This window comes from Vipera berus (assembly GCF_964194415.1).
Source record: "Vipera berus genome assembly, chromosome: 2".
NCBI classification, from domain to species: domain Eukaryota; kingdom Metazoa; phylum Chordata; class Lepidosauria; order Squamata; family Viperidae; genus Vipera; species Vipera berus.
Window position 1 is genome coordinate 20,512,280 of NC_138203.1, and position 13,405 is coordinate 20,525,684.

General features: G+C 36.1%; 1 protein-coding gene across 1 annotated transcript in view; it reads right to left on the minus strand.

Moving 5' to 3' along the window:
• Window positions 1-13,405, minus strand: part of FYB1 (FYN binding protein 1) — a 62,610-nt gene that overhangs the window by 12,935 nt on the left and 36,270 nt on the right. Inside the window, exons 8-16 of the mRNA XM_081316385.1 lie at window positions 12,469-12,625; window positions 10,131-10,275; window positions 9,393-9,415; window positions 7,521-7,584; window positions 6,169-6,306; window positions 5,255-5,286; window positions 3,215-3,284; window positions 2,837-2,951; window positions 414-576 (exon numbers count right to left, since the gene is read on the minus strand). Coding sequence (XP_081172511.1) covers window positions 414-576; window positions 2,837-2,951; window positions 3,215-3,284; window positions 5,255-5,286; window positions 6,169-6,306; window positions 7,521-7,584; window positions 9,393-9,415; window positions 10,131-10,275; window positions 12,469-12,625 — 907 coding nt within the window. The remainder of the gene's footprint in view (window positions 1-413; window positions 577-2,836; window positions 2,952-3,214; window positions 3,285-5,254; window positions 5,287-6,168; window positions 6,307-7,520; window positions 7,585-9,392; window positions 9,416-10,130; window positions 10,276-12,468; window positions 12,626-13,405) is intronic.

The window sequence follows — 13,405 nt, forward strand, 5'->3', positions numbered from 1 at the left end:
ATATCGATGAATATTCTCTGTAACCAGTTTTTCCCTTTAGAAAGGAGGGGTTTATTTTGCTGCAGATGACTTTAGCCATTGATAGATATATCTCAATGTAAAAACAGCAATAGGAGCTTAGTAAGGACATATTATTTATTATGTAAAAATATTCAGCAGTGTTCAGAATAATTATGTTCTGTAATTAATCTGAAAATCATTTTGACCATTGCTGGTAAGGCCTCTATGGTCCACAGTGATCTTGAATGTACAAAGATCCTGTATATTTTTATTGTGCCTTAACTGTTATTGGATTATAAATCCCATCATTTCTTATGTTGGCATTAAGTTGGAGTTTAACAATATTTGGACAGTTACAATGCCCACTTCTGCTTTTCATAACTTATTTTCTTCCACTCTGTGTTAGTACTTACATTTTCTTTCTTCATTCCTACAAAGCACTTTAGTATCATCCACATTTTGAATAATCTCAACCAGTTCTCCTGGCTTGACTTGCAAATCTTTGGAACCTTTTTTCTTTGGGGATGATGCTTTAGATATGGTAGCAGTGTACAGAACTCGAATATCACCTTCATACTGTGGAAATAAAATGAATTATTTTGGGGGGGGGGAAATAAAGAACAATTGAAATTATACTTTTGGCTTTGTATAAACTGAATAAAATGTAATATTGTTGGAAGATTAGGCTATTACCTGATATTTATTTGACTTCCCCTCTCAAAGGATACAGTACAAGTTGTTTGATTAGATAGTGAGTGATCTTTTTCAGCTATTAGGGACTGGATAGGATCTATATCAGAAGACTACCCCAGTTGGGCAGTGAGTCAGTGACCCATCTGTTGCTTCTCCATCCTATTCCTAAGACAACAGAGTACACTGTACCTGTCATCTTCATAGGGTAAAACGGATAGGAATCACAACTAGATGAGGTACTGTAATTCTACTTTATTGTAAAGCTTCATTGATAGAATCTTGCAAGTCTGAAAGTAGAATCTCCCCCCACACACACCAAATCTGTCTCATTTACAGACCAAGGGTCTCTTCTGAGCTTCTTGTCCCAACCACTATGAGGGTTGTGGGCTATGCTGACTCTTATTTGATCATCTCCCAATCTCCCAAGGTCTTTCCTATATACAATTATACTCCAGTGGTGGGATTCAAATATGTGAACAACCAGTTCTTTGTCTGGATGCCGCTTCTGGAAGTCCATTCTGGGCCTGGACAACTAAAAATTAGCTACCGGTTCTGCCAAACTGGTGCGAACCAGCTGAATCCCACCACTGTTACACTCCCTAAAAGCACATTACAGTGTTGGCACAATCAGAATTTTAGAACAATTCCCCTGTGAGAAAACAGTGCACATTTGGGCCGTTTCTTAGACTAGGAAAAAAAGTGATAGAAGGTGACCATAACTGAAGACCATATCCCCAGTATACATAGTGTTAGAAAAGGAATCTGAGATCATGAATGAACTTCTAGGGATCATCCAGGAGATTTACTGTAGGATAGATAAAAGATTTTTTTCCTTTATGCTGAGTAAATTAATCTGTGAAAAATGTACAATGTGACATGATGACATCCACCATGTCAGATGGCCTTAAAAGAGGCCTAGACAGATACTGGGAGAATAAGTTATTTAAAACTAGTAGTCAGGGTGGTATTTTACTTCCAATATGAGACACAGTTTAAGTCTCTAGAACAGTCACTAAAGAACATGAGTGGAAAGTTCCTAATGCCCTCCTACCTTGCTGGTGACCCTCTCAGAGATTTTTTGTTTCACCAAAGTGAGGGAAAAAAAAGCTAAGCTAGTTAGTCTTTAGTCTGATTTATCAGAGGACTTCTTTAATTAATCAGTAGTGTAATCCAGTACTGCGTTTTACAAATTCAGAAGAGCAGATGTAGTGGACAGGTGAGCGAGGAAACACATAATGCAGTAACACCCTACAAAATTTCATCCTTTTTTAATTTTTTGATTCACAGAGAATTTCAAACCAAACAACACATCATGTTCTTCAGAGATTTGCATTTCCTCTGGATCAAGACTTGAACACTCCTCTGAGACTACTGAATGACTTCCTCTTGCTATCAGACCTACAATATGCTTTGCTAATAGTGTTTACATTGGGGAAATATACTACTTTCACATTTTTCCCAGGGGAATGAAAGAAGAGTAATTATTCTCCAAGGCAGCTTTTTGAAATGCCTTTTGGCAAACTTTTATGAATTAAGATTTTAAAGAGTCTAACTAAACCTAAATATTACTATCAGAAAATGAACCCCACTCAATTCAGTGAAAATGGAAGTGTCTTATGGGCTTTTTGAGTAAAAAGTAAGTTCTGATTTATGATTTATGATCCAAGCAGAGTAAGTACTGTAAGGCATAGGCAAAGGGCTTCCTCATTCAGAATTGTTGTAATTGCTGCAAAAATAAAAAGGTCACTATACAAAAATCCTCCTGGCCACAACTGCAACCTGCTGATCCTGCCAGCTTGAAAACCACTTTTTTTCAGACACAAAAACAAATTTTCCCTGGTATTCAGCTCAGAAAAATAAACAAAATACATTGGACGGATTCAGTCTAAACCTGTTCTTCCCCTTCCAAGCCCTGACAATCTCCAAGCGTTTGGTCAACACTTTTACCCATTTCACCAGTTTGGTATGGGACTAAAATGCATAGTTAGGAATCATCAGCATCTTGTTGAAACTGGATCCTTGTCAGTATTTATGGCTCTTGTGAAGCTCGGAAATTATATCATATGTTGCATTGATATTTTTAATATTGTTTATATGTTTATTTAACACATTGATGTTTACAATCAATCAAACAAATACTTACTTTGAATTTTTTTCGAAAATCTTTCTCTTCTTTGTCAATCTTCTTAAGCTTCTGTGAATCACGTTCATTAGATTTGCCCCTCCCAAAATTCAAAGATAATATATTTTTCCCAAGGCTAAAATAATAAATTAGGACAAAAGAAAAAAAATCCCATCATTGGTGCATTTATAGGCAGCTGTAAATTATTTATTAGATTTACTAGTTTGTACAGCAAGTCAACGAGCCCCCACCCTGAACAAAAGAAAACAAAGAAACAAAAAACCCTTTTAATTTGCTGTAAATTATTTGTTAGATTTACTAGTTTATACATCAAATCAACCAGCTCCACCCTGTACAAAAGAAAACAAAGAAAAAACCTTTTAAGTTATTTTAACTTGCCTAATTTCTTTTGGTGGGAGAGGGAAGTCAGTGGATTCAACATCATCGTAAACATCACTGTCTCCAGAATCTAAGATAGATTGGAAGAAAAAATAATTATCATTGGTTATGTTCATACATATAGTTCGGTGATAAATTTGGACAAAAATAATAAATTAGGATTTCACTTTTAGACAAAAGCCATACTTTAAACCAAGACATTATTTTTACGTTATCTTAAAATTTTGCTTCACACTGAAGTTTGCAGTTTAAAAATAAACCAGTTTTTGTTTCCTGGATTGTGTTTAGTCATTCAGATAAAGCCTAGACAAGGCAAAAGTTACCATGACATTTGTTATGTAAACATGGCCAAGTACCTTGAGTAATACGTTATAACAGTGAATTTGGTGTTATGATATGTTATGACAAATATAAACCAGGCTATTTTGTGCTCTTTCCTATATTAACAGTGTTGAGGTGTTGAACAGTCTAGAAACCTTCTGACCAAGTTAATTAAGACTTAGCTAATGCATTTCAGGGCACTGCTGGCTTATTTGTATATATTTCTGGATTGAGTTGTGCCCTGTGTTTGCTGCTAAAGTGCATTACTAGATGCTATTGATCTCATTCAGCTGGAATCTGAAACCAGGAATTGCTTAGAAGCAGCAACCCATTTCAAAATAATTCACTGGATATCATGTAGGCCCAAAGCTGCTCGTCACTATTTGTTGCCTAAAGAGTATTATGCTTGTTGCTGCAGATACCCCAAAATGTCCCTTTCAGCAGTCTCTAGCCTCAAACTACATATAACATTAAAAATGTTACAGATAGTTTTTGTTTAACGGCTGCCTCATTTAGTGGCCTTCCCAGTTACAGCGATGATAAAAAAAGTCACTTTGTGACCAATCCTTGCATTTACAAACTTCATAGGTCTGTAAAGCAAAGGAAAGCTGAAGTAAAAACTCAAGCACAGTCACGGTTTCACTTAGCAACCACTTCCCTTAATGACCAAGTTGCTGGTCTCATTTGTGGTTACTAAATGAGCACTACTTGTACAGACAGTCCCGGGGTTAAGAATGAATTCCATTCCCTAACTCTGCTTTAATCCAAAGTTGCCTTTAAGTCATAACTTGCACTTACAAACTCACTTTTATTAAAAATGGTGGATGACATTGTCCTTCCTCAAGCTGACAAAGTGCTGAAGCTGCACAATTTAGGAACCTCTGAAAACAGGCTGTATACTAAAAAACCCCCACAACTTTATTTATTTATTTTATTTATTTTAATCCCATTTATATCCCGCCCTTCTCTGAAGACTCAGGGCGGCTTACAATTTAAGCACAAACCAAGCAGTTCCTGAAAGCATTTCCTGGCTTAACATTTCATACAATATGCTAACCAATAGCTGGAAAACAGGTGGAAGAAGAAAAAGGACCATAGGTTTTGCATACAAGAAAATATCAATGATATTTGTAATGTATTGGGATTTTACTTGAACTGTTTTCATGTGTCTTTTGAATGCTGCTTAAGGTTGCTCAATTGAGGTGTCTGTGTAATGGTCAATGACTAGCCAGACATGCAGTCTCCAAGAAGATCATTGGATGATTTGGGGTGGGAATGGGTTCCTTTAAACCTATTGGCCGCCACCTAGTGGCCAACCATATAAGTAGCTGCACAGAAGCCTCTGATTCAGTTCTGTTCTTGTTTGTCTCAATAAAGAAATGTTCCTGTTTGAAATCTCTTATCTTGCTTCCTGCATCCAAAGAACTCACTACACAACAACATTAATACAAATTAATCCAGTGTTTCTCAAAAATAGCTGGCTGAAGAATTCTGGGAGATAAAGTTCACACATCTTAAAGTTGCCAAGTTTGAGAAATACTACCTTAAAAATATTGTACTCAGGCGGCAAAAGGCCACAACCATGAGATGGTAGCAAAAGGCTACAATTTTTTTAGATCTCTTTGCTGCCAACTCTAAATTGTCCAGATTTCTGTATTTCAGATATAGTAGTCCTAATTCAACTCAAGCACAGTCAAACAATTTCATTCAATGACTTACCCTTCTCTGTTTGTTTTCCTAAAGGCGTTCTTCTAGAAATAAATTTAGAAACAACCTTAATTAATAATGTGAAATGGAAGGATTGATATTATCCCAGCTTTAAATCATATGTGGCTAAACACAAAGGTCTTCGGATTATAAAGCAAGTATCTTGAATTTTGTCATTGAACCTGCAGACTAATGTTGGTAGCTTCAACATCAAGAGAGCCATAAAATATCCATCCTTGCTTTAAATAATTAAATAACACAATCTATAAATATTCTAATAGCAAGAACCTCTACCTATTTCACACATGAATTGTTCTTGGCTTTGTTTCTTGGCTATAATTGGGCTTCTATTTCTAAAGCTATTATACCACTGTGAAATAAATACCTTGCCCTGAAATAACTTGATGAGCTTTATATAAATGCAACATATTATTGTTGCTGTTGCTATTAAAGCAATATAATTAAAGTAGGAATATGCCGATGAGCGCTTCCTATTTAGCACTAAAAATACTATGAAATCCACACTGTTCCACTAGGAGTCACACTCCACCAGCACGTGTTCCTTGGCAAACCTAGCTAATGTGAATTGGAGCTATGATTCCAGTAGGTCAGGTCTGCCTGCTCCTCATTCTGCTACAAGATTGGTATATTGAATCTGCTCTCGGTAGAAGCCATCTCTCCTTGCTTCATAGTAGAACTGCATCTCCTAACATTCATAACAGCTAAAAGATATCAAGTCACAGACCGAATAGGGCCCAGCTTTTTATAGTCAAGTGGTATTTCCATAGCTTGAGTTATCTTATGCTTATTTGATTTGTGGCTGATTAGGCTGCTGTGAGAAGTGGTTAGTAGAGTGCAAATCAATGAATTCGTGGTATTAGCTTTAGTGAGCTGTGCGTGTGTTACTTTTCACAGCAGTCTCTTACAAGGAATTTTCATCTTCTGTCACATTGACTTTGGGTGCTGTCTCTCGCATACTTTTCTTTTGGTAATCTTTTCCCTTTAAAATCTTCAAAAGCCCCTTGGACCAGGTGTCACTCTTCTCTTCATCCTGTGACACAGATCTTTCAAGTATGCACACAATTATTACATAGCAGATAAAATAAAATAAAATAAATGTTAGCAACTACTTTGGCCTAATGGTTTAAATGAATAATTAAAATATGTCTTCAGGGAGCTACTTGCAGATTATTTAGAGCTGTGGTTTTCATCCTACACAATTTTAAGATATGTGGAAATGTGTTGAAATCTATACAATCTTAAAGTTGGGACTCGGTGGCTCAGTGGGTTAGGACGCTGAGCTTGTCGATCAGAAGGTCGGCAGTTTGGCGGGTCGAATCCCGAGTGCCGCGTAGCAGAGTGAGCGCCTGTTACTCGTCCCAGCTTCTGCCAACCTAGCAGTTCGAAAGCACGTAAAAATGCAAGTAGAAAAATAGGGACCGCTATGGTGGGAAGGTAACAGCGTTCCGTGCGCCTTTGGCGTCTAGTCATGCCGGCCACATGACCACGGAGACGTCCTCGGACAAGCACTGGCTCTTCGGCTTTGAAACGAAGATGAGCACCGGCCCCTAGAGTCAGAAACGACTAGCACGCAAGTGCGGGGGAACCTTTACCTTTACCTAAAGTTGGTGAGTTTGAAAAACATTTATTTGAAGTTAATACTTTACACAGTTCTGCCCAGAGGTAAATCAATAGGTTGCAAATATATGTCCTACCTTAATCTTATGAAGGGTGCCTATTGTGCATGCACACAAATGCATATGAATACATGTGTTTAATAATATGGCTAGCATACCTTAATTATGTTTGCTATGGTGTATAACAGTATTATACACCATAATTTTCTATATGAAATATAGATGCCTGGAACATTTAAAATGTAGATCCCAACATAATGTGTGTATCAACTAAGATATATTTGAAAACACAAGTAATGTTCTTGAGTGTCCATATGAAGGTACATTGGGATTAGTTGCTCTGTAATTCATGAGCTAAGATGACAACAACAACAACAACAGTAATAACAAAGGAGAGAATCACATATGACTCATGACTTTAGCCCAGTCCTAAACCTGTATAAATAGGAGGAAATGTCAGTTAATTCCATGGGACCTGGTGAAGGAAATATTCATAGTATTGAGTTCAGAAACCAATTTATGGTTAAACATGTATATAATTTCATTTTCAACACCTTGAAAAATTCACCCAGTGTGTAACTTGCTAATTTCCTAACACATTTGTATCTTGAGCTAACACTTTGTGGGTAATTTATACTTACTTCACTGGAACCTCATCATCTTCCACACCATCATAAGTGTCATCTAGTGGAGGCGGCGGAAACCCTGTTTTAACAGGACGGGGGAAGAAATAGGAAGAAATGGACTTTAGTTTGAAATTTTTTAGCAAGAGAAGTTTATAAGTACAAGGAATAACATAAAATATATATACCCTACTTTATTTAAGGTTATTTACTATGCATCCAATACAGTTCTACTCAGAAGTAAATCTTATTGAGTTCAAACTTAAAATGAACAGATATTCTAGTTCACAGAAGAAATCTTCAGTTGCCTAACCTGGGGCTAACCTGGGGCTTTCATACATGTGGGACTACAGATGACATCATTCCCACTCAGAAAAGAATGTTCTTCTTTAAGGGAATGAAATCTAAGCTGACATCTTGTTGTCCATTAAAAATGAGCACATCCTTAGTTCTCCCCTGTGCAATGGAATGTCTTGGATGGATTTGATACTGGATTAAGTCATATTGAATAACTATCTAGGAAGAACCTGATCAAATGAGTAATATAGCTCGTAGATTCAGTAGTTACAATCTTTCTCCATTTGCAGCTATTGTTAAAAAAGTTAAAATAACAATAATAATAATAATAATAATAATAATAATAATAATAATAATAATAATAATAAAGTTGGAAGGGACCTTGGATGTCATCTAGTCCAACCCCCTGCTCAGGCAGGAAACCCTATACCAGGTGTGTCAAACTGCTGGCCCACGGGTCTGATGTGTCATCCGGAAGCCATGCCCACCCCATTGCCAACAATGGCAAAACTGTCCCGATACGTTGCGCAATGTCACGTGATGTCACAAGTTTGACATGTCTGCCCTATACCATTTCAGACAAAAGGCTGTCCAGTCTTTTAAAAACTTCCAGTGTTGGAACATTCACAGCTTCTGGAGGCAGGTTTTTCCACTGATTAATTGTTCTAACTGTCAGGAAATTTCTTCGTAGTTCTAGATTGCTTCTCTCTTTGGTTAGTTTCCATCCATTGCTTCTTGTCTTGTGTTCAGGTTCTTTGGAGAGTAGCTTGACTCCCTCTTCTTTGTGGCAATGCCTGAGATATTGGAACAGTGCTATCATGTCACCCTTCATCCTTCTCTTCATTAAGTTTTCATGCTCATTGTTTAAAGAATAAAGGTGAACATTTAGCACAGGGCAAACTTTGCTTGGTGTTCAGTGAGAGGAAGTCAGAGAAAGAAGTTCTGATTTGCTAAACATTTTAGTAAAGAGAGCATTAATGTATAAATTGACTATTTTTTTCTTGTTTAAACAAGTTACTTTCTAATTGTTATAAACCCGAGCCATCATTTTACTCTGAAATATAACTGCTGAAATGTTATTATGAGATCATCTTATTTTGAGTTTACTTTCTTAAGATGGAGCCACTCCCATTCTAAACTACTCCAGTTAACTGGTAATCCATTGTTTATAACTGAGAATCTTGTGTGAATTCAGACATTTGCGGTTAATTCCATCAGTCATTATTAAGCAAATCATTGATTTGCCTAACATTTAAACACATGTAGAAACCACAGCTTAGTCATGCTGGAATGGCTGACAAACAAACTGTAACTGAAGGGTTTCCAATCTTTTGAGGACAATAATACTTGTTTGCTCAATCACAATCTCACATACCTAAAGATAAACAAAGCCTTGCACAATAACTATCCATCATTTTATTTTCCAAGAATGCCTCTAGGATCAATGTGGGGCTCAGAAGCATTGTTGGAAATACAGATTATGCTTCACATGGATCAGTTCTAGTTTCCATTGTTAAAAAGAACATCAAAAAAGAACAGTGCAATGCTGGGGATAATTATTTTTTTCAAGATATTAATAAAAGGAGAACTTACCTCCCATGGCACTCTGACTTCCACTTTGCACATAAAAATAAAGCAAAACAAAACGCTGAATGCAAAAGAAACCAGATATATTTTCACATGCATGCACAGTCATTTTAATGATCAATCACTCTCAACAATTCTTTTCATACTGTCGCTAATCTCTATAACTGTTCCTTGAGAAAACTGGCAATATTTTCTGGACCAATAGCGATCTTAGGAATTTCAAGAACCTGTCATGGGTTGATACAAGGGTGCTGTGTTCTATACAGAAAAGTTTTATTTCTACAAGATGCTTACAGATGCTTAACTGATTCATGTTTTTTCCCCCTACAGTTTATTGGCACAAAGCTGGTCACATTCTAGCCAGTATGCTGTGCAAACCTAGCCAATGGCTGTTTTATTGACTGGGTCAGATATAACATAATGTTTCCTTAAAGTAAGCTAAGGCTGTGCAACAATCTGGATTCAAACGACAAAACATGCTTTACAGCAGTGTTACAGCATGTCAGCTTCTCATTTATTACCCATTTGGAATTAAAATATCTATTATTTTGAAAAGTAATATTTAGTGGCACCTATACAGTTGTTTTTATAGTCCTCCAGGGAACAAACAGGTTGGGGAGTGTCTAAAGATGTGGAAAGATGAATCAGTACAAAAGGCTGGACTACACATTACTCTAGAATTGATGATTGTATTTAGGGGTTGGATAAGGTGCTCATCACTTTATTCACAAATCTGTGTCATACCTGCTGATGCTGTCCTGGTCTCCAACGTCATCATACACTTCTTGATCACTGTCTGGGTGCTTTGACACAACGTGCATGGGAGGCCGTGGCTTCCTTTTTAATGTATCATAGTCAATTGCCACCATGGTAGTTTTAATGTAGCCATCTACAACAAATATCATTTGGTGATATGGTTGTTTCGGTATATATATATACCGAAACAACCATATATGCAGATATATCTATATATATCCCTAATAACTCTAAAAATACGAATCCCAGGCATATTTGTGCAATAGTATAAAATCCTTGAACTCTGGGATAATTGTAAAACAGCTGTTTATTGTTTAAAAACCATAAAACAATAAAACCAACCATTTATAAAATCTAAAAAATCTAAAAATCAACTGTCTTAGCTTTCGCTGATCCACTGTCAACGTCATCAGAGTAGGCATTAGGGGGTGGGGAGTTTGTTTATAAGCACTAATGCCTACTCTGATGAAGCTGACAGTGGATCAGTGGATCAGCGAAAGCTAAGACAGTCGATTTTTAGATTTTTTAGATTTTACAAATGGTTGATTTTATTGTTTTATGTTTTTTAAACAATATACAGCTGTTTTACAATTATCCCAGAGTTCAAGGGTTTTATACTATTGCATATATATATATATATATATATATATATATATATATATATATGTATATAAACTGAGAAATCATGCAAAATGTATTGTTGTATAGAACAAAGAGGTAGTGAAGTATCCCATTAATTCAACAGATGCAAAATATATTACCTGAATTAGAAAAATAATTGCCCTGTTTTGCAGATTGTTCTCAGTAAGTTTATAAATCTAATTTTGAACAGTATCAGGATACTGTAGTTCATGTTTTCTTGATACAAAATTAAAATAAGACATAGTACATGGAAATCAAGTTTGTCACAGGAAAAATTGAATTAGGATTTTTCTCCTTCCTATATTAATTTTCTAAAAACATTGTACACAATATTTTTCCATTATGTAACCTTTCATATGTAGTCTGAAGCCAGACAGTTCAGGTACAATTTTATGAATACCAAGTGTTAGCATAATAGCTCCTCTTAAGTCCAGCATGTGAGATATGAAGGTAGCCCACAAACTATGCATTACACTGGCTGGAAAAAAAGCTGATAAAAATAAAATTAATTCTGTAGCAGGTCCACCTACAACTATAGTACAAGGAGTGTAAGACAAAGGGATCTCTTCTTTGAGAGTTAGATCAATATCACAAGACTTTATTATCAAAAAAAGCAAAAATTGGTGCTCACATGGTGGAGGAAGTAAAAAAAAATACAATGCTACTAACATTGCTAAGAGCGCTATAACAGAATTTCTCATTTAAAAAGTTTGGAGAAGATCTTAGACTATGATGGTTCTGTGATCTAAGATTCCAAGAAGCATCCAACACACAATAACTACAACTGTATAAATATAATAAATATCAAAGTAGACATAAACATGCACATCAATATAAATAAAGAATACAGTTCTTGGTTAACATCTTCCTATTTCTATAAAGTATAAAGAACTTTTGAAACAGTGTCTTTACCAATATGTGATTTGTGCAATTCTAGCTTAAATCTGAGGGGGAAGGGTAGATGTTTCGCCCTGCTTGTTTTTAGAAGGGCAAAACATTTCCTTCTTAAAGAGAAAGGGAAGTATTTGGGAGTAAACTTCCTGTCTATGTGAGCCAGTGTATGCATTTGTTCCTTCTGCATGGTTATAGTCCATGTCTAAGATGGGTGAATAAAGCTATGACTATCATTCACCACCAACAAAACTCAAATGTTATATCATCATTAGAATTTCTCACAATGCTGAGAATTGGGGCGAGCAAGAACAGCAATGATGTGGAAGGAGAAGCATGTTTTGGGTCCTCTCGGTTAAGGAAGAGACCCAGAAGGTGAACTGTTTCTGCCATGGCACTCGCTCTTTGAATTAAGGTTGGCCCCAACCCTTATGGCCTTCAGAAGGGCCTCAAAATGTGTGTGGATTTTTTTCCACAAGGCAGCAGGAAGCCTATGCCTTGGCTACACAATGTATAATGTTCTGATTTTTGATGAGATTTGTTCTTATTTATGTTTAAGTGTTTAAGTGTTTTAACTGGTTTTGCAATAAGTTTTAATTGTTGGTTTTATTGCACACCACCAGATTCACCATGTGTGAGACAGATGGCCATATACATTTAACAAATAAATAAGTGTAATACATAAAGAAGCAAATGCAAAGACACAAGAACTATATCCTAGAGAAGATTCAGGTTCCTTAATCAGTATGTTAGCATAAATTCTCTTAATTTCCACACATTCTAGTATACCTACAGGAGCCTTTTAATCTTCCTAACCATTTCCCTTCTGGATTGTCTGTGATGCGGAGTATTTCTATTAGATCTCCTTGTTTGAATGACAGATCATACTTTCCTCCTTTAAAGTCTGTGGAAGCTCGTGCCTGGTGAACAACTTCAATGGGACCTTCTAGCTACATAAAAAGATGAAGATACATGGTTAGTTTTAGTACTTAGAGAGACTGAGAGAAAAAGAAAAGCAAAACATAGCTTGAAAGATAATATTCCAGATAATACTAAAACATGTGTTTTATGAGAAGGAGACCCTCCCACCCCATAAGCTTTATGCAGTCTCCCTAGCTTGTATTAAAGCTGCAAGAAGAAGCTTAAATGTTCTTCTGCTTCGATAACCTCACTTGGCTGTGTCCTCTGAATCAAGGGATTTTTTTTGCCAGCGGAGGAAAAAAACCTCAAGTGGGAACAAAATCTGGGTGGTGTTCTTTCCTCCTTCCTTGGAATGGGGTGGAGGATCACTCAGTTCACTTTTGAAAATGCATGAGATGACAAGGATATTTGCAGGGGGGGGGGAAAGGGGGTTTCAGCAAAAATACCTGACATGCTTACAGAAGTTTAAGGTTCTGTTCAGAGGTTGATCTGCAGTATTTCCTAGAATGACTGTGACAATGCAGTGTCAAGTATTCACATGGCTATGCTGGGGTTTTTCCCCCCAATAGAATAATAAAGACAAAAAGGTCCACCATTTGATTCAGTGGACCATGACTATTATCTACCTTTTTTATGGAATGAGCTGGTTTTGTTATTTATCAAAGGTGTAAATAATAAAGAAAATTTGTTACCAGTAATTAAGTTTAACTTATTTAAACTACTTAAATTAAACTAATTAAGTTTAATTAGTTAATAAACTAATTAATATCTGGGAGTAACTTGATGGGATCAAAAATCAAAAGAACAAA